This window comes from Pelophylax lessonae (assembly GCF_965119305.1).
Source record: "Pelophylax lessonae genome assembly, chromosome: 7".
NCBI lineage: Eukaryota > Metazoa > Chordata > Amphibia > Anura > Ranidae > Pelophylax > Pelophylax lessonae.
The window spans coordinates 174,634,726-174,660,652 of record NC_138774.1 but is presented as its reverse complement, the minus strand read 5'-3'; the positions used below and the strand labels follow the sequence as shown (position 1 = coordinate 174,660,652).

General features: G+C 45.8%; 2 protein-coding genes across 3 annotated transcripts in view; one reads left to right on the top strand and one right to left on the bottom strand.

The window, feature by feature from the left end:
* The window catches only part of RPL7A (ribosomal protein L7a), a 475,634-nt gene that overhangs the window by 29,228 nt on the left and 420,479 nt on the right, over positions 1–25,927 (bottom strand). The gene's annotated exons all lie outside the window — the stretch shown is intronic.
* On the top strand, positions 1,660–24,746 carry SURF6 (surfeit 6; the record flags this gene model as incomplete). 2 transcript variants are annotated; one of them, XM_082263443.1, is made up of 4 exons in its annotated part: positions 1,660–1,759; positions 8,475–8,618; positions 19,928–20,007; positions 23,928–24,746. In XM_082263443.1, 4 exons carry the CDS (start codon positions 1,660–1,662, stop codon positions 24,606–24,608), a joined length of 1,005 nt encoding a protein of 334 aa, XP_082119569.1. In that variant the 3' UTR covers positions 24,609–24,746. The 2 variants fall into 2 exon arrangements, with proteins under 2 accessions (XP_082119569.1, XP_082119568.1); XM_082263442.1 differs by having other exon boundaries at positions 8,472–8,618.

Below are 25,927 nucleotides of genomic sequence, written 5' to 3'. Positions count from 1 at the left end.
CCATCCGACAGTCCATAAAGAACAGCAGTCTGTGTCCTCTCCGGGATCGCGGCATCCGGCCATCTGATTGGCCGAAGCCGCGGTGACGTCACTCCCGCGCGTGGGAGCCGACGGTCACGGCACGGGGCTCTGAAGGAATGGCACCAGCGGCCGTTCCTTCAGAGCGCATGCGCCAGTGACGTCACTGGCTGCATGTAAGGTAAATATCTCCTAAACGGTACATGTTTAGGAGATATTTACAGTACCTATAGGTAAGCCTTATCATAGGCTTACCTATAGGTAAAAGTTGCAGAGTAGGGTTTACTTTCTCTTTAAAGGGATTGTAAAGGCAGAAGGTTTTTTTTTTTAATAATGCATTCTGTGTGCAGCAGCCGCCCTTATACTTACCTGAGCCCTTCTTTATCCATCGATGGTGTAGGAGTTTCTCAGCTTCCCAAGTCTCCCCTCCTCATTGGCTGAGACAACAGCATGGTGCGATTGGCTCCCACTGCTGTCAATCAAAGTCAGTCAGCCATTCAGGAGAGAGGGGGCTGGGCTGCTTGCGGGGGGGGGGCAGGAGCATGGAAGAGGGACCCGAGAAGAGGAGGATTTGGGCCACTCTGTGCAAAACCACTGTTTGTTTTTAAACAAAAAAAACTTGACTTTACAATTATTTTGAGGCCACATTTACAGATGTGGTGCCCTCTGAGGAACGATCCACATTGGATCGCTCTTCAGAGGGAATTTGACAGGTGGTGAGCAGACGTTATATTGCCTCAGTTGAGTGGGATGTGTTCAGCCAGTGGTACTGTACACTAAACGTGACAACAGAGATTGTCTCGCTACCTTTGCAGCTTAAGGCCCCTTTCACACAGGCGGACCGTTCAGATCCGCCTGTTCTTTTTTTTTGGCGGATCTGACGGTCCCCCCAATGCATCTCTATGGGGGATCGGATGTCAGCGGAGACATGTCCACTGACACCCGATCCGATCCATCAAATCTGGACGGATGGAAACCCTATTTTTTATCCGTCCAGCGGATCGGATCGGATGAGAACGGACTGACGGTCCGTCCCCATCCGATTTCCCCCATAGAGATGCACGGGGAACTGACAGCTATGTCTTCGCACACAGCGCAGAGACACAGCTGTCATCTTCCTGCTCAGCGGGGGATCGGCGGCTCGATCCCCGCTGAGAAAAGCGGAGTCCGTTTGACGGACTGCTGTGTGAAAGCAGCCTTAGGGGGAGCAGTTGGGGGGGGGGGGTGTAAAAGCATGGCTCAACCGAACATTTTAGCCACACCCCACCACAAGTGTAAACTAAGCCTTGTAAATATGTTCCTAGTTATGTCAGCTGGTATAAGTGATTGTTATTCCCATATCTGTGCCTTCTAAAACCTAGCAATATAATCCTGTATGATTGGTGATTATCTCTGTATCATATCTTTGTTACACCCAATTATTTCATTCTGTATCAGTGATTGCTATTCCTGTATCATTTCCTTATTACAACTGAGTATATCATCCTGTATAAATGATTGTTGTTCTAGTTGTATCCTTATTACTCATAGATACATCATTCAGTTATTATTCCTATATTGTACTGTATTGCTCCCGGCCTAAATTATACTATTTTATAGATAATCCGTATCATGTCATGACAATGTTTACTTCATTTTCAGATGACAATGTCTTCCCTTGCCAGTAAGGATTCCTACCTACAAAGTCTGGGCAGAAAGGTTTGTGCGCAGGAAGTTACAGAACATCGCAAACGCAAAAAAGGTGAGTCAACCCACCATACATGAGCTGACATTGCCTTGGCCATTGTGAGCAGCCAACTACTGTGTCAGAGAGGGAACATACTCTCTATCATACATCCGACCCATTACAGAGGACAATAGACTGTGCTCCATGTCAGTGCTCATACCACAATGGTGGTTTATTTAAAGGGAAATTACAGTTTATATCATGTAATGTTAAGGTAAAACAGAATGCTGGACCTCCCTCTGTGATGTATACATGGTCATAGAGTGAAATGTAAGATAAGTGTGGAGAAATCCTCACCTGAGCAGCCTGCCTAGGGCAGCCCATACATTAGTCATCGAACGAAAAAAAATGACCTGATCTCCCATCTACATACACTCAAGGTGAATGGGGGATTCACTCCTGCTGAGCTATAGTGTTCCCGTCATCAGAAAACACTGATCAGCTCTGTCAGCTACAGCCAGCGGCGCTGATCGTGTGGAAAATTTTTAACAGGCTGATGTAGAGAAGTTTATCTGTAGATTGACTTCTATACAGTCAGCCTGCTCCATACATGGATCGAAATTTGTCCGGTCCCTGCTGAACTGGATGAATTTTGATCTATGTACAGTATGGCCGACTTAAGAGGTAACTGATGGTCAGTGAGGTCTTCTGCTCAATCCTCAGAGTAAGGAAAGGAAACAGGCTGCTGTGTTTACCCTGAATGCCTACTCACATGCTGGAAGAATGTAAACTTTAAATTGTTCAGCTTTAGTAAGATTTCCCCTAAATTCCCCCCATGCAGCGGAATTTTACACCCCTTTAATACCCATCATTAGATAATATACTTAAATAATAAGGTAAACGCATTATAAAGATTGTGGCAAAAACTTAAGACCCTGGCCCCTTTATTGGTTTTAAATAAATGTTAATTGTGAAAAAAAATCTTTAACCTTAAAAGTGCAGGTAAACCCTTACATATACCCAAAGAAGGGAAGTGACTGGCCTTAGGTGATACAGATGAGATGAAACGAATCCTCCTGCAAAAATTGTACCTGTTTTTCTGCCACCTTCTCTTCTCTACATCGGTTAAAAGTGCTGAATTTTTAAAGCTTGTCTGAGCTACCAGAAAGCAGGAGGCAGTTGTTACACTCTGCAGAGCTCAGTGACAGCTGATTGAGGTGGGGGTTGGGCTCCCCGGTTGGATTGCCCCCCCCCCCCCCCCCCCCGTCCATTCACACAGGAGCAGAGCTGAGGCTATCAATCACAGGCTGTGTGCTGGAGCTCCTGCCTCTCTCACCTTTTTATCTCTTGGTGTCAGGAAAGCTTGTCAGAAGTGACTCATGCTGCTAGCAGAAGAACCAGGCAGCAGACTTAGTGCTCTGGATTGAGACAATCACACACTATAGAAGCATATGCTTTGTTCATATTTCATGTCTGAGGTTTATTGAGATAAGATTGTCACCAATTTAGTGTTTAGCTGCCCCACAGCTGAAGTAAATCTTCCCAATAACAGCAGGCACCTTTTAACCTGAAACACAAAACAGAATGAACCAACAAAGCAGCCCCAGAGAGACATGTACACTACAGTCACCACAGCCTTCTAAGAATGGAATTTGCTTAAAAACAAATGAGTAAAAATCCTATGGGGACACTTTTTTCATTTTAGTGTGTCCCTAACATTCTGTACCCTCTGGGTTGTACATACCAGCACCGCTTCTGTTTATAATATGTGCAAAAAATAATCAGCAAAATTAAATATAAAGTGATGCAGTGCTCAGACCCAATAAATTGGGACAATAAATGAATAAAAATATGTGGGTGTGCAGCAGCTATATAGGACCTCCCCTCACTAGCGGGAGTAATAAACTGTGAACAGTATGTATATACAGCACTATATAAATTCAATAAACAATAAAGTGACAATGTGCATCATATAAATAAATAAATAAATAAATATTTCTCTTAACCACTTAAGCCCCGGAGGATTTGGCTGCTAAACGACCAGAGGGTATTTTGCGATTCGGCACTGCGTGACTTTAACGGACAATTGCGCGGTCGTGCGACGCTGTACCTAAACGAATTTGGCGTCCTTTTTTTCCCACAAACAGAGCTTTCTTTTGGCGGTATTTGATCACCTGTGCGGTTTTTTGATCACGCGCTATAAACAAAAAAAGAGCGTAAATTTTTCAAAAATAGCAATATTTTCCCCTTTTTTTTATATGAAATTCCCCCAAAAAAAAATGTAAAAATCAAAATTTTTTAATATTTTCGGCCAATTTGTTTTATGCTACCTATGTTTGGTAAAAAAAATCGCAAAAAGCGTATTTTGATTGGTTTGCGCAAAAGTTATTGCGTTTACTAACAAAGGGAAAGATTTTTGTCATTTTTGTTGTTTTTTTTTTTAACGCGTAATGGCGGCGATCTGCGATTTTTTTTTGCGGTACTGCGACATTGCGGCGGACAGATCGGACCCTTGACTGACATTTTTGACACTTTTGGGGTTACCAGTGACATTTCTACAGTAATCAGTGCTATATATATGCACTGTTACTGTAAAAATACACTGGTAGTGAAGGGGTTAACTTTATTTGAGAGGGAGGGGCTGTGTGTGTCCCTGGGGGCGTGATTCTAACTGTGATTGGCTGTGGCTTCAACTGTATGCAGAGTGATCAATGGATCTACATAGTAGATCCATGTGATCATCTCTCATACAGAGAGGAGAATGACAGGCAGCTTGTTTACACAAGCTGCCTGACTTTCTCCCTCTCCCCCGCCGATCGCAGAGTGGCCGGCGGCGATCGGGTCCGCCGGTCACACGCGCGGGGGGGTCCGTGACCACGCGGGAGCGCGCCTCCGGCGGCGCGCGCTCGCTCCCTAAACCCTCACAGGCGAGCGACGTAGACCTACGTCACTTTGCCTGTGAGGGGCTGACCGCCGCCGTAGATAGTCGTGCGGCGGTCGGCAAGTGGTTAAGGTGCAATATATAGAGTGTCCATAAAGTGCATTCCAAAGTAAAGTGCATGAAAAGTCCACTAAAACATGGGTCAAGCCGTGAGCAAAAATCAATCAAGGTGCTTGATAGATGTCTCAATTAATAAAGTGCTAGTGACACCACCACCGTTTAGGCACAAGATGGCCTCTCACCTCACTGAAGTAATAAACCAGCAGTAAATCCTCTGTAAGGATAAGCCCAGTGTAGGGGGTGCCACTTCCTTGATCGATTTCTCACAATTTCATGGATATGATATGTGGATAAAGATAATAAGAGATCTAAGTGCTCACTGCTATTATCCTTTTATTTGAATCAAAGATGAAAATGCACTTACATGAATCAGCACAATAGGGCTTGTGCGGACCATACACAACAAACAATACTGCTGCTGTGGGGAGCAGTGCTGGAGGATCGCCGCTCGCCCGTCCGAGTCTCCGTCCCCTATACGCGTGGCGTCTTACGCTTTCGCGTCATGACTTCGTCAGTAGGGGTCAGAGTGGCAAGGGTGTTCCTCTTTCTCGCTTACTTTGATGAAATTGTCGCTAAAAAGTGGGGTTGTCCATAACGCCCCCTTGTGATCCCTAAGCGTTTTGCTATGCGGTACCCTTATGAGGACTCCCTGCTTAAAAAGTGGACAGTCCCACCTGTGGTGGACTCTCCAGTTTCTAGGTTAAGCAAAGCAACCATGATTCCGGTTGAGGAGTCTCCGGCCTTTAAGGACTCGACCCTGACAGAAAAACGGAGGCTGTGGCCCGCCATATGTACCCTGTGGCTGGTTTGGCACTTAGGCCGGTTTTTACTATTGCCCTGGTGTCGCAAACTCTGACCGAGTGGGCCAAGCTTTTATGCCGGGACTTGGAGGGGGAGCAGCTTCCCCCTGCCTTGGCTGAGCTGGCGGACCAGTTGGTCCAGGGGCTGCAGTTTGTCTGTGATGCCACTTTTGATGCGGCTCCTCTGTTTGCGAGGCTGTCTGTCTCAGCAGTGGCCCTTAGGCATGTTATTTGGCTTAAATGCTGGACTTCTTAAGGGTCTCACAGAGGGGAAGATGCCTTTCTTCTGCAGGATAGTAAGGGCAAGGAGCCCTGTGGTAGACGTGGTCCATCCTTCTCGGCTCATAAGAAGTTTTTGTCGTCCCTTAGGGTCTCAAGACAAGGGATCAAAACCCTTCCGGGCCTCCTCCTGAGGATCCAGACAAGCCTGGTCTGGCAAGCCAAGAGGGGCCCTCTCCAGAGCTGTGGAAAAGGCTCCCTCAGCATGAAGGGACTCCTTCACCTGTATGTGGGGTGGGGGAATGCCTTCGCTGGTTTCTGGACCCGTGGGCCTCCCTGGGTCCACAAAGTCATACGGTCCGGCTACAAGAATGAGTTTTGTTCTTACCCTCCGGAAAGATTTTTTTCCCTCCAACTTGCGCCTGTCCCCAGATCGCTTACGTGGTCTCTTTGGACCAGTGCAAGACTTGCTGAGCCAAGGGGTGATTGTCGTGGTTCCAACTTCAGAACGCTTTCAGGGGTTTTATTCAAACCTGTTTACAGTCTCCAGGAAGGAGGGCAAGGTGCGTCCAATTCTGGAGTTCAAGGCACTAAACTGCTTAGTGCAGGTGCAGAAGTTACAAATGGGAGTCCATTCAGATGGTAGGGGCATCCCTGTATCAGATCGATCTTCTTGGTTCTATCGACAGGATGCTTACCTTCACTTTCCAACATGTGTTGGTCATCAGGTCTTCCTCCGCTTTGCTGTGGGAGAGGAGCATGATTAGTTTGTGGCGTTACCCTTTGGTCTCGCCTTCGCTCCTCGGGTCTTCACAAAAGTGTTGGCCATGGTGCTAGCATTGTTGCATCAGCAGGGTATCGTGGTACTGGGGTACCTGGAAGATCTTCTGTTGCGAACTGAGTCTCTGACTGCTCTGGTGGACAACTTGGAGATTACTCTGCAAACTGAGGGAGTTTGGTTGGATTCTGAACCTTCAGACGCCAGTTACGCGCTGGTGGCCCTGTGGGGTCAGTATCGTCTGATTTACGCCCTTCCACCTCTCAAGCTTCTGCCAAGACTTCTGCGAAGGATCGAAGCAGAAGGGTTTCTGGTCCAGTCATCTTAGTGGCTCCAGACTGGCTTCGCCGGTCTTGGTATGGCTGGTCGCAGCTTTTCCTTGGAGACTTCCTCTCAGGGAAGATCTGCTGTCCCAATGGCCAATTTTCCATCCTGCTTTAGTCGCTGGCTTCAACGGCTTGCCTGTTAAAAGCCAGGTGCTGAAAGATAGAGGTTTGACTGATTCAGTGATTCCTGCACTGTTAAAAGCTAGAAAATTGCATGGTGTGAATCTCCTGGGGTTCATCCTCGCTCCTTTTCGGTGGCTCGGATCTTGACTTTCCTCCAACGGGGGGTTGAGCAGCGCCTGGCCTTGAGTACTATCAAGGGGCAGGTCTCTGCCTTGGCTGTCTTCTTTTAATAACCATTGGTCACACTTTCCTTGGTGCGTACTTTTTTTCCAGGGAGTTTGACACTTTGCTCCTCTGGTGCAGTCTCCATTCAATTAAGGGTCCGGTTCCTCCTTTCCCTGCTACGGAAAGGGAGGGCGCTTAGTGCCTCCTCTTGGGCCTTCCGTCATCAGGCGTCAGTGATGCAGGTTTGCAAGGAGGCTACCTGGTCGTCTGTGCACACCTTTACGAATTCTTATAAAGTGGATGTGTTGGCATCTGCGGATTCTTTTTTTGGCCGCAAGGTTTTGCAGTCCGCTATTTGGAGGGACCTGGTCCTCTTTGAGGGTGTATTGTTTTTTTTTCAGGTGAGCTCAAGTTGTTCTTGGTTGAGCTCCATTTTACCTGGTTGACTATAGTTTAGCCTTTAGGAATTTTTTCTACTGTTCCCACCCCTTTATGTTTAACACTGCTTTGAGACGTCCCAATGGTTAAGATGATCAGGAGCTGTGTCCCTCAATGAACAATAGAAATAGAAAATGGGATTTTTGTCTTACCATAAAATTTATTTCTCTGATGTTCATTGACTGACACAGCACCCACCCCTCTGTGGAGTTGGATTTCTTTTGACACTGCTTGTAACAAAACTGAGTGCTAATAGCTGAGAGAGGGAGTATACCCCCTGGGACGTATTGGCATAGTCAAGCTTTTTTTTTCTGCCTAGTGTCCTATTTCTGTAGGGGGCAATATAACCCAATGGTTGGGAAGATCAGGAGCTGTGTCCGTCAATGGAACATCAGAGAAATTAATTTTACGGTAAGACAAAAATCCCATATTTTTTTTTTTTTTTTTTTCAAAATTGTCGCTCTTTTTTGTTTATACTGCAAAAAATAAAGCCCGCAAAGGTGATCAAATACCACCAACTCTTTGTGGGGAAAAAAGAACATCAATTTTATTTGGGTACAACGTTGCACAACCGTGTAATTTTCAGTTTAAAAAAATGCAGTCCCGTTTTACAAAAAATGGCCCAGTCATTAGCGGGTAAAACCCTCTGGGGCTGATGTGGTTAAGGGGCCCAGAGTGTCCGCAGGGAGTCACACAATTCTAGTGTCCTGCAGACAGAAGGATGAGAGGAATTGAGGGGCCAGTGGTTTTTGTGGAGTGGCCCCTCCAACAGCTGCATGTGTAATGGGAAGATGTGCTGGTATGTACGGTTTAAGAGCATATGGAGTTGCATAGGGTGATTTGGGGGACATCTTGCAAAGTTGGGGGCATTAAACAATGCTGAAGGATGTGTTTTAGCAGGCAGTGTGCTATAATATGTCTCCCACCTCTCCCACAGCAGTTGCTGTTGATGGCACTGAGAAGCGTACTACTGGGAAGAAGAAAAAGAGGAATAGAAAGCCACAGAACCTCAGGCATGATGGCAGCATGCAGAAATTTCCTCCCAAAATGTCTAATCCCGTCTTCCCAAAATCCCAGAGGAAAGGTGAGCAATTAAAGGGATGGTGACAGACCTCCCTCATCTCTTCCTTATGACTGATCTATTGCTTTTATTGAAGTGACCCTGTCATTGCTGGAGTCTTTCTAAAAATGCTTTTTTTCCTGGCCAGATCACGCATGCTATGAATAAGTGTCAGAGATGTGTCAGAATTCTATACAAGTCTTAAAGGATAAGTTCACCTTTACACCCAATTTTAGAGTGAAACTTGTAACATGTTCCCAAGGCTGCAGGCGCTGCCCCCTCTTCCCTTCCAGTGGCAGCAGTATGGGAAGAAGTTTCCCCTACTAGCTGTCACTTTTTAAAATCAGCGCACCCGTTCCGGTCTCCGCCCACATGCCTGCGTCATTCATTCACACAGCTCTGTGTGTGAATGAACTACAAGCCCCAACATCCTTTCCAGTTGTCGGCTTGTAGTTCTCAATTAACTACCAAGGCGCTGTGGCGCACTATGGTAGTTCATTGATTATTCCTGTCAGTGTCACATAGAAAAGAGAGGGAAGAGACAGGACATGACCCTACTAAGAAAAGTGGGATTTTATAGTAAGTGATGTTGTCACCTAGATGAGCACATACACATGTATATCAAATAAAAGAACTTAATTGTATAAACATGATTTAAAAATTCTACAGTTTAGGCATAAAATCGTGTACAAATTCATTGCCCCACGGCCTCAACTGTTACACATTAACAGTACTTTTATAAATGCATAAAGGTCCAACGTGTTTCGCAGAACACTTTCTCCTTCTTCAGGGAACTTTAATATGTATCTACAGTGTTGTGAAATTTGAAAAAAGAAAAACATTTTATACATCAGAACATTCTTTTTATAAGAAGTAAACATTTATTATTCATAAAAAAGCAAATATCTGTGCTCACCAATATTTTCCCAGTCCACTGTTAGAACCTCCAAACGAATATGGTAAAACACGAGTCAAATAATAACCAACTGACCCCTGGTAGATTTCCAGGGTTAGATCTAATGGACACTGTACATATATATGAGATTCAGGCGGACCAAGATGTTGCAAAGTGGCTAAAAATTAAAACCTATTTCCCTCAGTGAGTATATATCAGTGCTATTAGACCACTAGTTACCTAGGTCCACCCAATGAACATACATACATACATACATACATACACACATAATCCCATCCATCCATCCTTAGCCATTTACAGCCTAAACACCCAACAAGCTATAACCTAACCATGCAAACAAAACAAAACCAACCAGCCCACAGACAAATCACAATCCATCCACACCTCTTCCAGATACTACAACCAAACCTCACCTCCACATGTGACTTTATTTAACATCTCCCTACATATACCTCAACAATCATAACACTAACTCTCCACCCCCCCCCCCCCCCACATCACATACAAACCAATTTAGCATGTTGGCTAAAGTAGCCATACACAATGACATCCATCCACTACAATGTTCCCAGTATATAGCGAATACAGCTCATCCATATATTGTAGTCCCAGTGACCCCCCCCCCCCCCACATGCACAGATAGAGGTAGCTGTATGGAGCCACGAAAATACATAGACAGCCGGCTGCCCCCAACACCTATGGTGTCCAAGTAGTCTCGACCCTGCAATTATCACCTTGTATATTACTGCTGCATGTGTGGCAAAAGAAGCCGCAGGAGCTAAGTCCGGCTTGTGGTCCTGCCATCTCATACAATTTATATGGTCCCACTGGACATGACAGGGCAGTGACATGGGCATTGAGACTAGTGTGCATGAGCGCGGCCTGACCAGAGGCAGAAGCCACCACAGTGCCACCTCCAGTTGGAGGATGAACTCCAACCGAGTAAGGATGGCTGAGAGGATGTTACCACTGGCCAATCCAGGCTTGAGCGCCTGAGTGCCCATCACAATTATACGGTCATCCAATACCTCAGGGTACTCTACCGCGTCCAAAGGTACAATAGATAATCCATAAGACATATGTATACATAATGAATAGTTCAATGGTATTTTACAAATAGTGACTACATACTGTATATGGGTTGTGTGTAAAGAAGAACGGCAAATTATATCTCATACATCCCATTCTAAGCATTCGATGACCCCAAAATTATTCTAATTCATCTAGTATTATAAGAACGACTTAAAGGTTATCGCTGTATTTATCCCCGGATGAGACGTTGCCTTTAGATTCTAAATCTATTTAGCCTCCTAGTGAGGTATTTGTTTATCAAAGTCACTTTCAGGAAAAGTCTTACATCTAGGAAAGGAATACTATGTGTATCAGATTGCATAGTGAATTTAAGGTTAAATTCATTATTGGATATAAATGACATAAATTGTGTCAAATCAGTTAGGGTCCCGATCCAGATAACTAGCACGTCATTGATACAGCAACGCCACAATAAAATGTGGCGACGATAGATATATTGACGCAGCATTGTCCCTAAATAGGGATCTTTACCTGTATGATGGGGCACAACAAGTCCCCATCGCAACCCCCTGTACCTGGAGGTAAGCAGTCCCATTGAATAAAAAGATGTTAGATGTGAGAATATGGTCTAACAACCTAGCCACAAATTCCGCTAATGGTGGAAGCTCCAGCGGCTTCTTTTGCCACACATGCAGAGGCAATATACAAGGTGAGAATTTGCAGGAATGAGACTATTTGGACACCATAGGTGTTGGAGGCAGCGGCTGGCTATGTATTTTCATGGCTCCACACAGCTACCTCTATCTGTGCTTGTTGGGGGGGGCTACACTATAAGGATGAGCTGGATTTGCTATATACTGGGAACATTGTAGTGGATGGATGTCATTGTGTATGGCTACTCTAGCCAACATGGTTTGTGTGTGATTGGGGGGGTTAGTGCTATGATTGTTGAGGTATATGTAGGGAGATGTGGAATGGAGTCCCACGTGGAGGTGAGGTTTAGTTGTAGTATTAGGACACATATGGGATCTGGGAGAGGTGTGGATGGATTGTGATTTGTCTGTGGACTGGTTTGTTTTGTTTGCATGGTTAGTTATAGCTTGTTGGGTGTTTATATGGCTATGGATGTGGATGGATGGGATTGTGTATGTACGTATGTATCAGGTGGTATGTATGTACGTGTGTTGGCTCGTTGGGTGGACCTTGGTAACTAGTGGTCTAATAGCACTATGAAATACTCACTGAGGGAAATATTGGCACTTTTCCACTGCAAGTACCGGCTCGGCTCCACTCGGCACTGCTTGGCCCAGCTCGGCTCAGTTTGCTTTTCCACTGCGTGGTACGAGTCAGCACCTTTCAGCACTGTATAGGCTCTACTCGGCTCGGTTTGATTTTCCACTGTTGTAGTACTTAGTAGTAAGTGGGTGGGATTACAACGATTCTCTGACCAATCAGTGGCTAGTAGTGACAAACAATCAATGCTGCATGCAAAGGATTGTGGGATATGGTATCGGGACGGCCTGCTTGGAACCCCAACCGAGGTGGTACTGTTTAAGCGAGCTGTACCGACGCCATACAATGTAGTAGAAAAGCGTACCAAACTGTACCGAACTGTTCTAACCCGTACCATGCAGTGCTAAAGCGCCAAACCGATCCGTACCATGCAGTGGAAAAGCGCCATATGTTTCCATTTTTAGCCACTTTGCAACACATTGGTCTGTCTGAATCTCATATATATGGTCCAGTGTCAATTAGACCTGACCATGGAAATCTACCAGGGGTCAGTCAGTTGGTCATTATCTGACTCGAGTTGTACCATGTGCGATTGGATGTTCTAACAGTGGACTGGGAAAAAATTGGTGAGCACAGATATTTGCCTAATTATGAATAATACATGTTTATTTCCAATTAAAAGAATGTTCTGATGTATAATATGTTTTTCTTTTTTCAAATTTCGCAACAATGTAGATACATATTAAAGTTCCCTGAAGAAGCAGAGAAAGGGCTCTTTCACACGGGCGGTCCGATCAGATCCGCCTGTCAGTTTTTTAGGCGGATCTGATCGGATCCTCCATGCAGCTCTATGGGGCAGCGGGTGTCAGCGGAGACGCCTCCGCTGCCATCCGCATCCTATCCTGTGCTGAAATCTGGACGGATGGAAACCCTATTTCTCTTACGTCCTCCGACAGTCGCCGCCATCTTCATATTCGTCACAATGGGGGTATTAGTCCCTGCTTCGTAGGAGTAGCTAGGCAACAGAATATGTCAATATTAAAGGTTTTAGCATATTCCCACCCCCAGGAGGTGGTCCCCTCAGACAATACCCTCCCATTTCCTGTATCCATTCCTCAGTTTCAATGTCTAGCTTGTCAGGAGTGGCTGCATGTCTCTATGCTGGGGCTTTTGTCTCAGCCTTTCTCTTCTTTTTTGATTTTATTTGAGTTTTTTTTCTCTTTCTTTACTTAGCTGTTATTTTTACCAGCATCAGTTTAGTTCTTCTGATGAAGAGGATCATGCGGGCTGCGTCTCGGGCTGGCCCCTCTGTTCGCAGGTTGTGGGTCAGTGGCTTCTCAGCCCACCATCGAGCGTTCAGTCAGGTACCACTCCTGAGTTTTCTGAACGACCCATCCCTGTTCGGTGCAGGGATGCTATGGTGAGGTGGCTACCTCACTGGACGCTGTGCGGTTTCTTAACCCACCTTTGCTGCGTCCTGGATGCGACTCTCCCTGTCTCATGTACAGTGGCTTGTTCGCCTGTGCGGGTTCCCCACGCCACCTATGAGGTAAGTGTAAATCTATGTGGGGACCTGTCTATCTGGGGGGTGTCAGTCTGGGACTGTGTTACCCTGCCTCTGTCACACTGTAAATGTTCCCTATTTCTCTGGTGCATGCTGTGGGCTGCAAGGAGGGGGGCTGTGCTGCACTTCTGTGTCAGACTGAGCTTGTGTGTCAGACTGTGTGCTGTATAACATGCCTGAATCGTGTTGGGGCACATTACTGAGACCGCTGCGGCGGTCCGCCATGTTTACTGTGCATTTCACTGAGGTGAGGGAGCGGAGTTTTCGGCGCCAAACGACGCCATTTTGTCAGCGCTCGCTCCGGCCGCATGGTAACACTGCTGGCGGCCATTTTCTTGTAGCCTTCCATGGGCTTGCACAGAAGCGCCCTGTATTACATCACATCCTTTTCCCTGGGCGCACCGATCGGAGCAGCAGCAGCAGCGGTCTTTACAGGTTTTATCCTCTCTATCCCTGTGTCCTTGCCTAAGTTTAGCCTTTATCCCTGTGGGGGGTCTCGATTGTGCTAGTGTGTGTGTGTGGTGGGCAGCGCTCGCCGCGCTTGTTGTAGGGGCTGTTAACCCTTTATTTTCCGGTCTGATCTGGGGGCAATGGATTCTCAGGAAAGCAAATATCCTACCACTTTGGTGGGTTCATGAGGGACTGCTGTTTCCCCCCCAGGGGGGGATTTGGCTGCAGTTGTGGCTAATCTTGCTGCTCAGGTGCAAATGCTGGTGGCTGCTCAATCCACAAAAAGGCCCAGAGTTTTTAATTTCCTCTGATTCAGAGGATGATGGTGATGGGGCTGCTATGGCTGGGGTCTCCTTATCGGGGTCCCGTTCCTCCCTGGATCTTGTGGGGTCCGAGGTGGAGGCTGAGGTAGAAGGGGTGGATAATTCTCCCCCTGGCTCGCCTGAAGAGCTTGCACTCATGGATGAATTGATTGCTTCTGTCAAGCAAACGCTGCATTTACAAGATGAACCATGTCCTCCTGCTGCTCTGGCGGCTTATGGGACACAAAAAGGCGCAAGTCATCGCAGGTTTTCCCCTGCACGGATGATTTTCAGCGCGCTGTTAAGGAGCAATGGCGCAATGTACGCAAGCCTTTTGCTGTACCAAGTAGGTTCAGGCTGCGTTATCCCTTCACGCCCGCTACTGATGAACGTTGGTGTGTGCCACCTCCGGTGGATCACGCGGTGGCGGTTTTGAATAAGTCCACTGCGGTTCCCTCAGAGGACGCCCCGGTGTTCCGGGATGCCACGGACAGGAGACTGGAGTCTCTTGCCCGCCATACTTACTCTGTTACCGGGTCTATGCTGAAAGCTTTATTTGATTCACTTATGACAGCCCAGGCTGTCGCGAATTGGACGCAGGTGCTTAGGCGCGTCCTGGTGGCTGAATCTGCCTCCCCGGCGACTTTGGATATGGTGGATCAAATCCATCAGGGTGTCATGTATCTGTGTGATGCGGACCTGGATATGGTACCGCTGGCTGCACGTGTGCGCAGTGTGGCGGTGTTGTCTCGCCGTGTTGTCTCGCCGTGTTGTCTCTTGGTTTGGTTGAAGTGTTGGTCTGTGGACCAATCTTCGCGCAAAACCTTGGCCAATCTGCCTTAGGATGGGTCTCGCCTTTTTGGCGACTCTTTGGATACTCTGATAAAGGGGGTCACGGGTGGCAAGAGCACGCTCCTGCCACACTCCCACAAGCCCTTCCAGGGTCAAGGCTCCCATAAGAAGTCAGGTAAGCAGAAGTCCGGGCAGTCCGGACAAGCTGCGCGTAACTATGCGGCCTGAAGGGGCGCCCTCACCCAGTTCTGGGGTGGGGGGACGCTTGCTCGGTTTTCTTCAGCCCTGGCTGGCCCGGGTTCGGGACAGGTGGGTTCAGGAAATCATTCGGTCTGGCTACAAGATCGAGTTTCTCTCTCGGCCGGAGAGCGGATTTTTTCCCTCAAATCTTCAACTGTCTCCGGATCCTTTGCGGGCTCTGCACCTGGCGGTGCGGGACCTGCGGGCTCAGGGAGTGGTGCTTCCGGTACCTCACCGGGACAGATTTCGGGGGTTCTATTCCAATCTGTTCACTTTGCCCAGAAAGGAGGGCAAAGTTCGTCCGATCCTGGACTTGAAGGCCCTGAACCGCTTTGTGCGGGTTCGCAAGTTCCGCATGGATTCACTGCGGTCGGTGGTGGCTGCCCTGGTTCCAGGGGAGCTCATAGCCTCCATCGACTTGAAGGATGTGTACGAGGGTCACCAGAGGAGGATCACTACCAATTCGTGACGTTGCCGTTTGGTCTCGCCTCTGCCCCACGGGTGTTCACCAAGGTGCTTGCACCGGTTCTGGCTTTGTTGAGAGCCCAGGGCATCTCTGTTCTGGGGTATCTGGAGGACATTCTGGTTCGGTCTGCGACCAACCAGGGTCTGGTGGAGGCCCTGTCCGTCACAATGCAAACTCTACAGGAGTTTGGGTGGACGATAAATGTTCCAAAGTCTACGCTGTGTCCGTCGGTTCGTCTTCCCTACCTGAGAATGGTCCTGGACTCAGTCCAGGCGAAGGTCTTCCTACCGGACGACAAACTCGGGACTCTTCAGGAAGAAGTCAGGTCCCTCAGGGACGCTCCGTGCTCGTCCTTCCGGGCGTGCATGCGGTGTCTGGGATTGATGGTCTCGGTTTTCGAGGCGATTCCCTTCGCCCAGTTTCACACGAGGGGGCTCCAGGCGGAGATCCTGTCCAGGTGGGACGAGCGACCACAGTCTCTGGAACTCCAGTTTTCCTTGAGTCATCGCACCAGAAGGGATCTTCTGTGGTGGCTCCAGTCCCCGTCGGTGTCGGGGGGCAAGTCTTTTCGTCCTCTTTCGTGGACGGTGATCACCACGGATGCCAGCCTGTCGGGCTGGGGTGGTGTTCTGGGCGTTCTGTCCGCCCAGGGAACTTGGTCGGAGGAGGAATCCTCCCTTCCGATCAATATTCTAGTATTGCGAGCGATACATCTCTGCCTCCGTCGTTGGACGGACAGGCTGCAGGGCTGCCCGGTTCGGGTGCGGACGGACAATGCCACGGTGGTGGCTTACATCAATCGCCAAGGGGGCACCAGGAGTGCCCGAGCGGTTCGAGAAGTAGCCGACATTCTGTCTTGGGCCGAGACACGCGTCCCGGCTAGATCGGCGGTTCACATTCCGGGGGTGGAGAACTGGCAGGCGGATTATCTGAGCCGCCAGACCCTGGACCAGGGGGAATGGTCCCTCCACCCGGATGTCTTCCAGATGTTGTGCGCGAAGTGGGGTCTTCCGGAGGTCGACCGGTTCGCGTCTCGTTTGAACAACAAGGTGAGAAGGTTCGTGGCAAAAACGCGCGATCCTCGGGCAGACGCGTCAGACGCGTTGGTAGTCCCGTGGCATCAGTATCGGCTGATGTATGCGTTTCCACCGATTCAATTACTGTCCAGGTTCCTTCGCAGGTTGCACTCGGAACAAAACACAGTGATTCTTGTGGCACCGGACTGGCCTCGCCGGTCCTGGTACGCAGATCTCGTGAATCTGGCGATCGACGCTCCATGGCGTCTGCCTCTTCGGGTAGATCTTCTGTCTCAAGGGCTGATATTCCATCCTGCTTTACAGTCGCTGGCTTTGACGGCCTGGCTGTTGAAAAGGAAATCCTGAAGGATAGCGGTCTCTCTCCTGAGGTCGTTCACACTTTGATCAATGCGAGGAAATCTTCCTCGGGGAAGGTCTATTACCGTGCTTGGAAGGCGTATTTTGCCTGGTGTGAGTCCAGGAGGGTCTCACCTCGCACCTACTCGGTGTCTAGAGTGTTGTCCTTCCTTTAGACGGGTGTCGACCAGCGCTTGGCGCTGGCTACGATCAAGGGTCAGGTGTCTGCGCTGGCCGTTCTTTTTCAACGTCCTGTGGCATCTAACTACTTGGTTAGCACCTTTGTTCAAGGGGTGCGACATCTGGTCCCTCCTAGGAGGGATCCTTTGCCTCCTTGGGACTTGAACCTTGTTCTGTCCGTGTTACTACGTGCTACTTTTGAGCAGATCAGGGAGATCTCGTTGTCTATGCTGTCCAAGAAGGTCGCTTTTTTGGTGGCGATCACTTCGGCTCGCAGAGTGTCGGATGGCGGCTTTGTCCTGCAAGTCTCCGTACCTGGTCGTTCACTTGGATACGGTGGTCTTTCGACCTAACCCTTCTTGTCTTCCGAAGTGCGTTTCGGATTTTCATCTCAATGAGGACATTGTCTTGCCTTCGCTCTGCGCGAAGCCTAAGCATCCGAAGGTGGTACAGTTACACTCCTTGGATGTTGTTCGGGCGATTGGGTTTACCTGAAATCGACTGAGTCTTTTCGCAAGACGGATTCCTTGTTTGTACTTCCGGATGGTTCTCGGAAGGGCATGGCGGCGTCGGGTTCCACCATCGCCAAATGGATCAGACAGACTATTGAACAGGCATATGCTTTGAAGGGGAAAGTTCCCCCTATGCCTGTGAAGGCGCTCTCTACCAGATCGTGGAGTACGTCTTGGGCCTGTCGTCATGGGGCTTCTGTGGCCCAGGTGTGTAGGGTGGCAACTTGGTCGACTGTACACACTTTCACAAAATTCTACAGAGTAGATGTTCAGGCATCGGCAGATGCTTCCTTTGGCCGCAAGGTTCCTAGTGCGGCAGTTCCGTAAGGGTCTTTGTTTTTGGGCCCTTTATCTGTTCGGGATTTGTTTCTTATCCCTGGGTTATTTGTTTTCCTGGGTTGTTGCTCCTGTTGAGCAAATTTTTTCAGGTTGCCCGGCTGGGTTCCTTCTTTTGGTAAGGTTCCCTTCTCTGATGTGGAGATGGCGTTGCCTTTAGGCGCGACTGCGTTTCCCACCCCTCATGTTTGCACTGCTTTGGGACGTCCCCATTGTGACGAATATGAAGATGGCGGCGACCGTCGGAGGACGTAAGAGAAAACGGAATTTTTGTAAAATCTTACCTGTAAAATTCCTTTCTCTGAGTCCTCCGACAGTCGCCGCCCCCGCCCCTCTTTTGGGGTTTGATGTACTCTCTACTGCTATTCCACTGAAACTGAGGAATGGATACAGGAAATGGGAGGGTATTGTCTGAGGGGACCACCCCCTGGGGGTGGGAATATGCTACAACCTTTAATATTGACATATTCTGTTGCCTAGCTACTCCTACGAAGCAGGGACTAATACCCCCATTGTGACGAATATGAAGATGGCGACTGTCGGAGGACGTAAGAGAAATAGGGTTTCCATCCGTCCAGATTTCAGCACAGGATAGGATGCGGATGGCAGCGGAGGCCTGTCGGAGGACTCGGAGAAAGGAATTTTACAGGTAAGATTTTACAAAAATTACGTTTTTTCCATCCGTTCAGTAATCGAAGCAGAGCGGATCTGATGAGAGCGGACAAGCGGTCCGCTCTCCTCCGATCCCCCATAGAGGGCAGCGGGTGCTGAGACACCTCCCTCTCCGCTCTGCAAGCGGAGACAGAGCTGTCATCCGCCCGGCTCAGCGGGGATCGCGGATCGATCCCCGCTGAGCAACACGGATCCGCCTGCGGAGGCGGACCGTGTGAAAGAGCCCAAATTGTTCTGCAAAATCGTTGGACCTTTATGTATTTATAAAAGTACTGTTAATGTGTAACAGTTGAGGCCGTGGGGCTATGAATTTGTCCACATGTTTTTATGTCTAAACTAGACCTTTTTTAATCATGTTTATACAATAACTTTTTTTTTTTTTTTTTTATAAATATACGTGTATGTGCTCATGTCAGCGACAACACCACTTCCTATTAAGTACTGCTATTCTTGGTAGGGATATGTGACTGTCCTGTTCTTTCCCTCTCTTTTCTATGTGATATATATTTTGGATGTGGTTAGTAGTCCCTGGAACTGGTATAATTGATTTAAATTTTGTCTTCCTGTCAGTGTATCTGCTTGTCCATATGGGATGTACAGGCACACTGATATACTGACAGATCTGAAGGAGACCTGCATGGCACCAGCAACCTGCTGATCGTTGGTGTAATGCTTTACAGGCTTCGAAAGAAAAAATTATAAATGCACATATTTTTTTCCCTAAAAAGTGAACTTATCCTTTTAAACAGTGGATGTACATTTTATTCTACTTTATTTTAGCATAACCCCATTCCATCCCATTTAGCTCTTCACATTTAATCATTCTGTACATGTAATCTTCAAAGAACCATTTCACACTACAAAATCAAGCAGGCAATTGGAGGGAAAAAAAAGTTACATTTCTTTTAAACACTATTAGCATGAATACTTAAATCCTTCTTATGGTAGTTTCCTGTAATCCCCTGCACATCACTGTGTTCCTTTTGTGTGATAGAGAAAAGTGAAGTCTTTACCTGGTTAGGCGGGTTTTTTTATTTATTTTTTTTAAGTGGAGTGCAAAGACGCAATTGTTTTTTCAGGTGAATATATTTTATAATCATTTGCGTGCTCAGAGTTCAGTTTGAAGTAAATGAAAAACTTTGCCACAACAGGGGTCTCCCGGTCATTTGCAATTTTTGTGGTTTAAAAATATCTGAAGGGTTAAAAATCTATTAGGATTTTTATTAACCTGTCATTTTTTTGTCCTACTTATTTTTTCATTGTAGATGCCCCTGTAAGCTCCTTTTCCACAGTTGATATATTAAAGAAACGATTACATGAGAAGATTGAGGAATCACGTGGACAGGTGAGGGCACAATACAGACAGCATCCATATACCTAAGTTATTGTAATTGGTTACTATATGGAAAAAGGCAGGATTCATTTTAATGCCAATAACTTCAGTTTTTTTGCTTCCTTGGGTTTGCATTGCCCTACAGCAGAAACACAGCACTACCGTTGCAGAAACTTAAAGTAGAACTATAGGCAAAACTTTTTTTTCATTTTGGTTAAGAGGGTTTGAAACCCTGTCACATTTTTTTTTTTTTTTCGCCATCTGTGTCCCATTGCGGAGATTTCCCTTCACTTCCTGTCCCATAGCCAGCCAAACAGGAAGTGAGAGGAAATTCCTACAAATGAGGGTAATTGCTTGGGGACCCTCAGGTCACCAGAGCTAGTGGCCTCATTGGATGATTTTCTCTCTATTACTTTCTTGGGGCAGCCCAAAATTTCAGATTTTTTTACTTTCACTTTCAATGATAATGGTGAACAGGGCAATTACAAAGGGTGAATCTCTGTAAGGGGGGCACAGACAGCAATAAAAACTGACAAGTGGTCAAATTCCTATCCACGCTGTCAAAAACGAAAAAAGTTTTGCCTTTAGTTATACTTTAACATTGACCACAGAGTGAAAGTTCTTTCCATGACAATGCAAACATGAGCGGATCTAAGCCTTGTCACTCCACTCAAAACAAAAGTTTTGGCTGCAATTCCATTTTAAGGCTTGGTGCTTCAAGAGCTGTTTTCACATTTTTTGCATGTTTAAAAAGTCATTTTGGGCCTGAAGATTTGTTAAAACCCCCAATTAATATAGATTTTCTTAAAGAAGTGACTCTGGAGAATAGAATAGTGGTAGTTTCAAGTTTTATCAAGTGCAAATTTTAAGTAGAAATAGAACAGTAAATATATTTTAGGGCACAAAATTGCTATGTATTACCCAATTTCTTGGTAAAATATAAAAGATGAGGCTGTGCCAGGTAAATAAAATTGAGCACACCCATGACACAGCAGCAAACTTCAGTGCTTTAACTTTTCCATAGGTGACTTTTTAGTGGATTGCAGATCGTATGGCCGGGAAATGATAGCTGAACCTGGAAGTGATGGAACGCTAGGTACTTCTAGATTCTTACTAGATAGGGAGTTTAGAAATTGGACCTTCGCTGGTCTCACTCCCCTCTACCTGGCAGCGCCAGGGTAAAAGGATGGGAAATGGTTAATGTGCCAAGGTGCAAGGAAGCCATACCATCACCTCCACCCAACCTGTCAGATTTACATGCAAAAGTGTGTGTAACCCCCCCCCCCCCCCTTCCTACTGCTGATGTATGACCTTATTGGTGTCAGCTAAAGAGTTTAACTGAATGTAGTCCAGTCTCCTCTGTAATTAGGAAACAATTCTTCATACAAGGTTAGAGTTAAATATGTCAAAACCTTTTACGTTGGAGGACTTAGTTCTTGACTCCTGTAACCTGCATTCAGTCAGCAGCAGGCTAAAGTCCGCTGTCGGCTGATATCACTCAGCCGGCCCAGGCTTTGGACATTCCCAACTTTTATGTCGGGATCCACCCAGATGCCTGGACCTGCAGCTGGCTCAGGCTCTCGGCACACTGCTGAGAGCCTGAGCCAGCTGCTCCCATCCTCTGCACAGACCAGCAGTCCAGTGAGCACTGGAGGGGCAGAGCAGAAAGTCATTAAATGACCAGTATAGACATGCTCACATCTGCAGTGCAGAAAAGCCTCAGCATAGTTACTCTGTAATAAAAGTGAATGACCGGTGCGCTGCTATGGATAATGTGTGATGACTAAAAAAACGAAGTCATTTGCAGCTCCCACCATATACAAGTACTCCTTAAACTTGCTAAACGACAATAGAAAAGAAAAGTGGTGCACTACTCATAATCTGAACACATCATAATGATCACAAATGGGTCAAAACATCAATTGAAAGGACAAACAAAAATGTGTAAATAAAATAAATGTGCATGAACATAATGAAATCAATCATGCAGTGAACCAAGTCCATGAATCTGTAAATAAGTATGAACGCTTCTCAAAAATATCTTCATGTGATGACGGTAACTGAAACCAATTCAGTGCTGTGCTTCCTAATATAAGCTTTTATTAAGAAGCACAGCACTAAATTGGTTTCAGTTACCGTCATCGCATGCATATATTTTTGAGAAGCGTTCATACTTATAATTTAAAATAATTTCACTCCTCTTATAATTATTGTCAGGCTATATCCAACGGAAAAATAATTTTGTTAAAAGTAGACAGTTCCGGTAGTAGACCCTCCCATTTCAGTCTTGCATATTACCATCTTGCTGTGAAGATGTTCCTTCCTTTAGGATTCAGCAGACAGAATATTTGAAAGTTCTCTGCTCTTGTAAGTCAAGCTCTGCAACTGGCTTTTGTTGCAATATCTGTTTATCAAACTGCAGCTAATTGAACTTGGGAAATTACCAATAAATAGGATCCTGTATTCTAGAACCAAGTTCTGGCGGAACTCTTACAAACTTTCTACTTTTACTACCCCTCTGACATAAAATTTCCAGAATAACTCCTTTCTGTCCATATGATCAGAATCTTATGGTGGCTAAAAACCCTGGACAACTGAAGCTGCCTGTAAATGACGCCTGAAATTTTTTTCATTGTACCAAAAAGGTTTATCACCTGCATGTTGTATTCATGCGTTCACAATGTTTTTTTTTTTTTACTTTTGTCTCTAAGGCTGGGTTCACACTGTTGCACCGCGGTAGTGTGTGCATTTGTGGTAACATCAATTAACATCACCCCAAAGCACCCTCCTAACGGACATGCGTTGCAACGTACCACAACTGTACATTGTTATAAAATATTGTATATAAATTACACCTTTTTTAGTACTTTAGGCAGACTATTTCGATTATTGGACTGCCGAAGTGTAACACACTCAAATGTGCATGCATTGCCACACAGAAGCTGTGTGAACCCAGTATTAAAGTGGTTGTAAAGGCAGAAGGTTTTTTTTTTTTTTTTTATCTTAATGCATTCTATGCATTGGGTTAAACTTCTCTATGCAGCAGCCCCGATAACACCTACCTGATCCCCATCTAGATCCAGTGATGTTGCTTGAGAGACTCGGCTGTCAGGGACTCCCTTCCTCATTGACTGAGACAGCAGTGCAGCGCCATTGGCTCTCACTGCTGTCAATCAAAGTCAGTGAGCCAATGAGGATAAAAAGGGGGCAGGGCTTGGTCGCGGCTCTGTGTCTGAATGAACACAGGGAGCTTCAGCTTGGCTGGGGTGCCCCCATAGCAAGCTGCTTGCTGTGGAGGCACTCAACAGGAGGGAGGGGCCAGGAGTGCCGAAGAGGGACCCGGGATCCCGGCTGCTCTGTGCAAAATCACTGCTTAGAGCAGGTAAGTATAACATGTTTGTTATTTTTAACGGAAAAAAAAAAAAAACAAGTATCACTTTAAAGTCCTATTTCAAAGATTATCTCACAAGTTAACTGGTGACATCTGTGTGTTTCGCTAAAATGAGAGCAGGAAAATTGCTATTTGAGGAGATAGTTGAATAAGAATCAATCCGCGAATAAGGCTTTCAACAGTTAGATGTCCATTTCATGTGAAGATTCAAAATTTAAGCAAAAGTACTGTTTGCGATTTGAACATGTTTATTGTAAGAGAGAACCTTTTAGAAAAAAAATAGGGAACTTGCTTAAAGTCTATGGCCAAGATGTGTACATTAAAGTACTTTCTATGCACTTAAGCAGTTAATGAAGTAAGTCTGGAGCCGCAGGCACTGTGGAGCAATTTAATTCCAAAATTTCTGGGCAGAAGCTTCTATGTTTCTATAACAGAACCTTATCCTAGTCAAGTTGCTTTGACTCTTGGTCTTGCTAAAAAAAAAAAAAAACCCTTGTAACTGCTGATGACAATCTCCTAATCTAACTTTATTTTTCTTCAGTTTTCCAACAAATCTCTTTCAGTAGAAGAAATAGAGAGAAGACGCCAGAGGAGAAAACATGAGAGAGAGAGGAAGAAGAGAAAAAGGAAGGAGCTGAAACGTAAAGCTTTGCAGGAGACACAAGGCGGTGAAGCCGCTAAAGTGGAGCAGACTGTAGAAGAAGATGTAGAAGAGACAAATCAGGTCCCGTTAGTTTTCAACAAGGTAGAAGTCCACGACGAACCTCTCAATAAAATCTTGCAGAAAAAGGAGAAAAAAGAAAGGGTGAAGGGACACATAACGCCCATGACTGGCAAAAACTACAAACAGCTGCTGAGCCGCCTAGAGTTACAAAAGAGTAAGCTGGAAGAATTAAGAGCCAAAGACCAGGAGAAAGCTAAGGAGTTTGAATCAAAAATTAAATGGACTAATGTGTTGTATAAAGCTGAAGGACTGAAGATCAAAGATGATGAAGGGATGTTAAAAACTGCCCTAAAGCGCAAGGAAAAGCAGCGGGAGCAGAGGAAGAAGCGCTGGGACAATCGAACAATGCAGACTACAGAGAGAATGCAACAGCGGCAGGAGAAGAGGAAACGTAACATCAAAAAGAAGAAAGTTGCCAAGATAGAGAAGAAGAAGAGCAGAGCACGCAAGAAAGGGCGCATCATGCCCGAGGACTTGGCCAAAGCTAATGTCAAGTGATTTTTGTATTACAAAGATTTTAAAATGTCTTGTGTGTAAATAGTCTATGCTTTGTAATTTGTACTATGTGATGGAGCACTGAGAGTCCAGAATGTTGGATTTTAATATTATGAAAGGTGACTCTGTAAAGACAGCCCTGATTTGAAAATAAAACAGAATTACAGAAGCTTTTTGTGTGTAGAATAGCTGCTTATACCTGTGTCTTTAACGTATCGGAAATCTTTAGAGTACACATCGCTCATAAAAATAAAGCAAACTAAATAAAACAAAATAACATAAGCAATACAAGCTTTATCAATAATCCCAATTACTGATACGCGAGCTGGTGTCTAGGGGAATGTAAAGGGGGAGGAGGGAGAAGAGCTCTACAAGGGTGATCTGTGAAAGTGCTGGCGGCTGTTCTCTCAGTTTCTGCCCACTGGGTTATTGGCCATAATGAATAGCTTCCTTTGATGTTAGGTGCTCCAGCAAGAGCTAGTTTGAGAAGGTTGCAAAACTGACTTCTGCTGGAATGGCTTGATGAGCTGCGGTATGGAGAGACCCTTACTCATCTAAAGCGCTTTTGACCGTTTCATTCCTGATGGTCAATACTGTTGGGTAGGAGGCTGGAATTCTTACTTGGCATGGAATGATAACACACTGGTGACAGGCACTTGAGAGATCTTCTATGTGGAATACATGTAACAAGATGTGTTGACCATTGTTTAGAAGGCATGGTCCACATTCCAGGGTAAGAAGCTATAACTTCACTTTATGTTGGCACCGTATTTCACATTTAGTAGCACTGGATGGCATCGTTAAAGTTTTCCTTCATGAACTTTTTGCGCTTTTCTACATTTGATGAAATGGGACTTGTATAATATTTACTATAGATTTTATGAATTGTCACATATTTTTTATTATATGCTATGGATGAATTGTTGTTCAATAATTTTATAATTATTTTGCTCTAATTGCTTTAGCGCCATAATATATATATATATATTTACATCAGTCCCTGCCCTCAAGGAGCTTACAGTCTATGATCTGTAACATTCATACATACAGCAGGGAATACGTTTATTTGATTCCCCTGCAGATTTTGTAAGTTTGCCCACTTAAAAAGAAATGAAGGGTCTATAATTTTTATCATAGGTGTATTTTAAATGATAAAAACAGAATATTAACCAAAAATCCAGAAAAGACATGATCTAAATTGAGTTGTAGTTCATTGAGTAAATTAAGTATTTGATCCACAAGCAAAACATGACTTAGTACAGTGTTTCTCAACTCTGGTCCTCAGGGCGCACACTAACAGGCCAGATTTTAGCTATTACCTT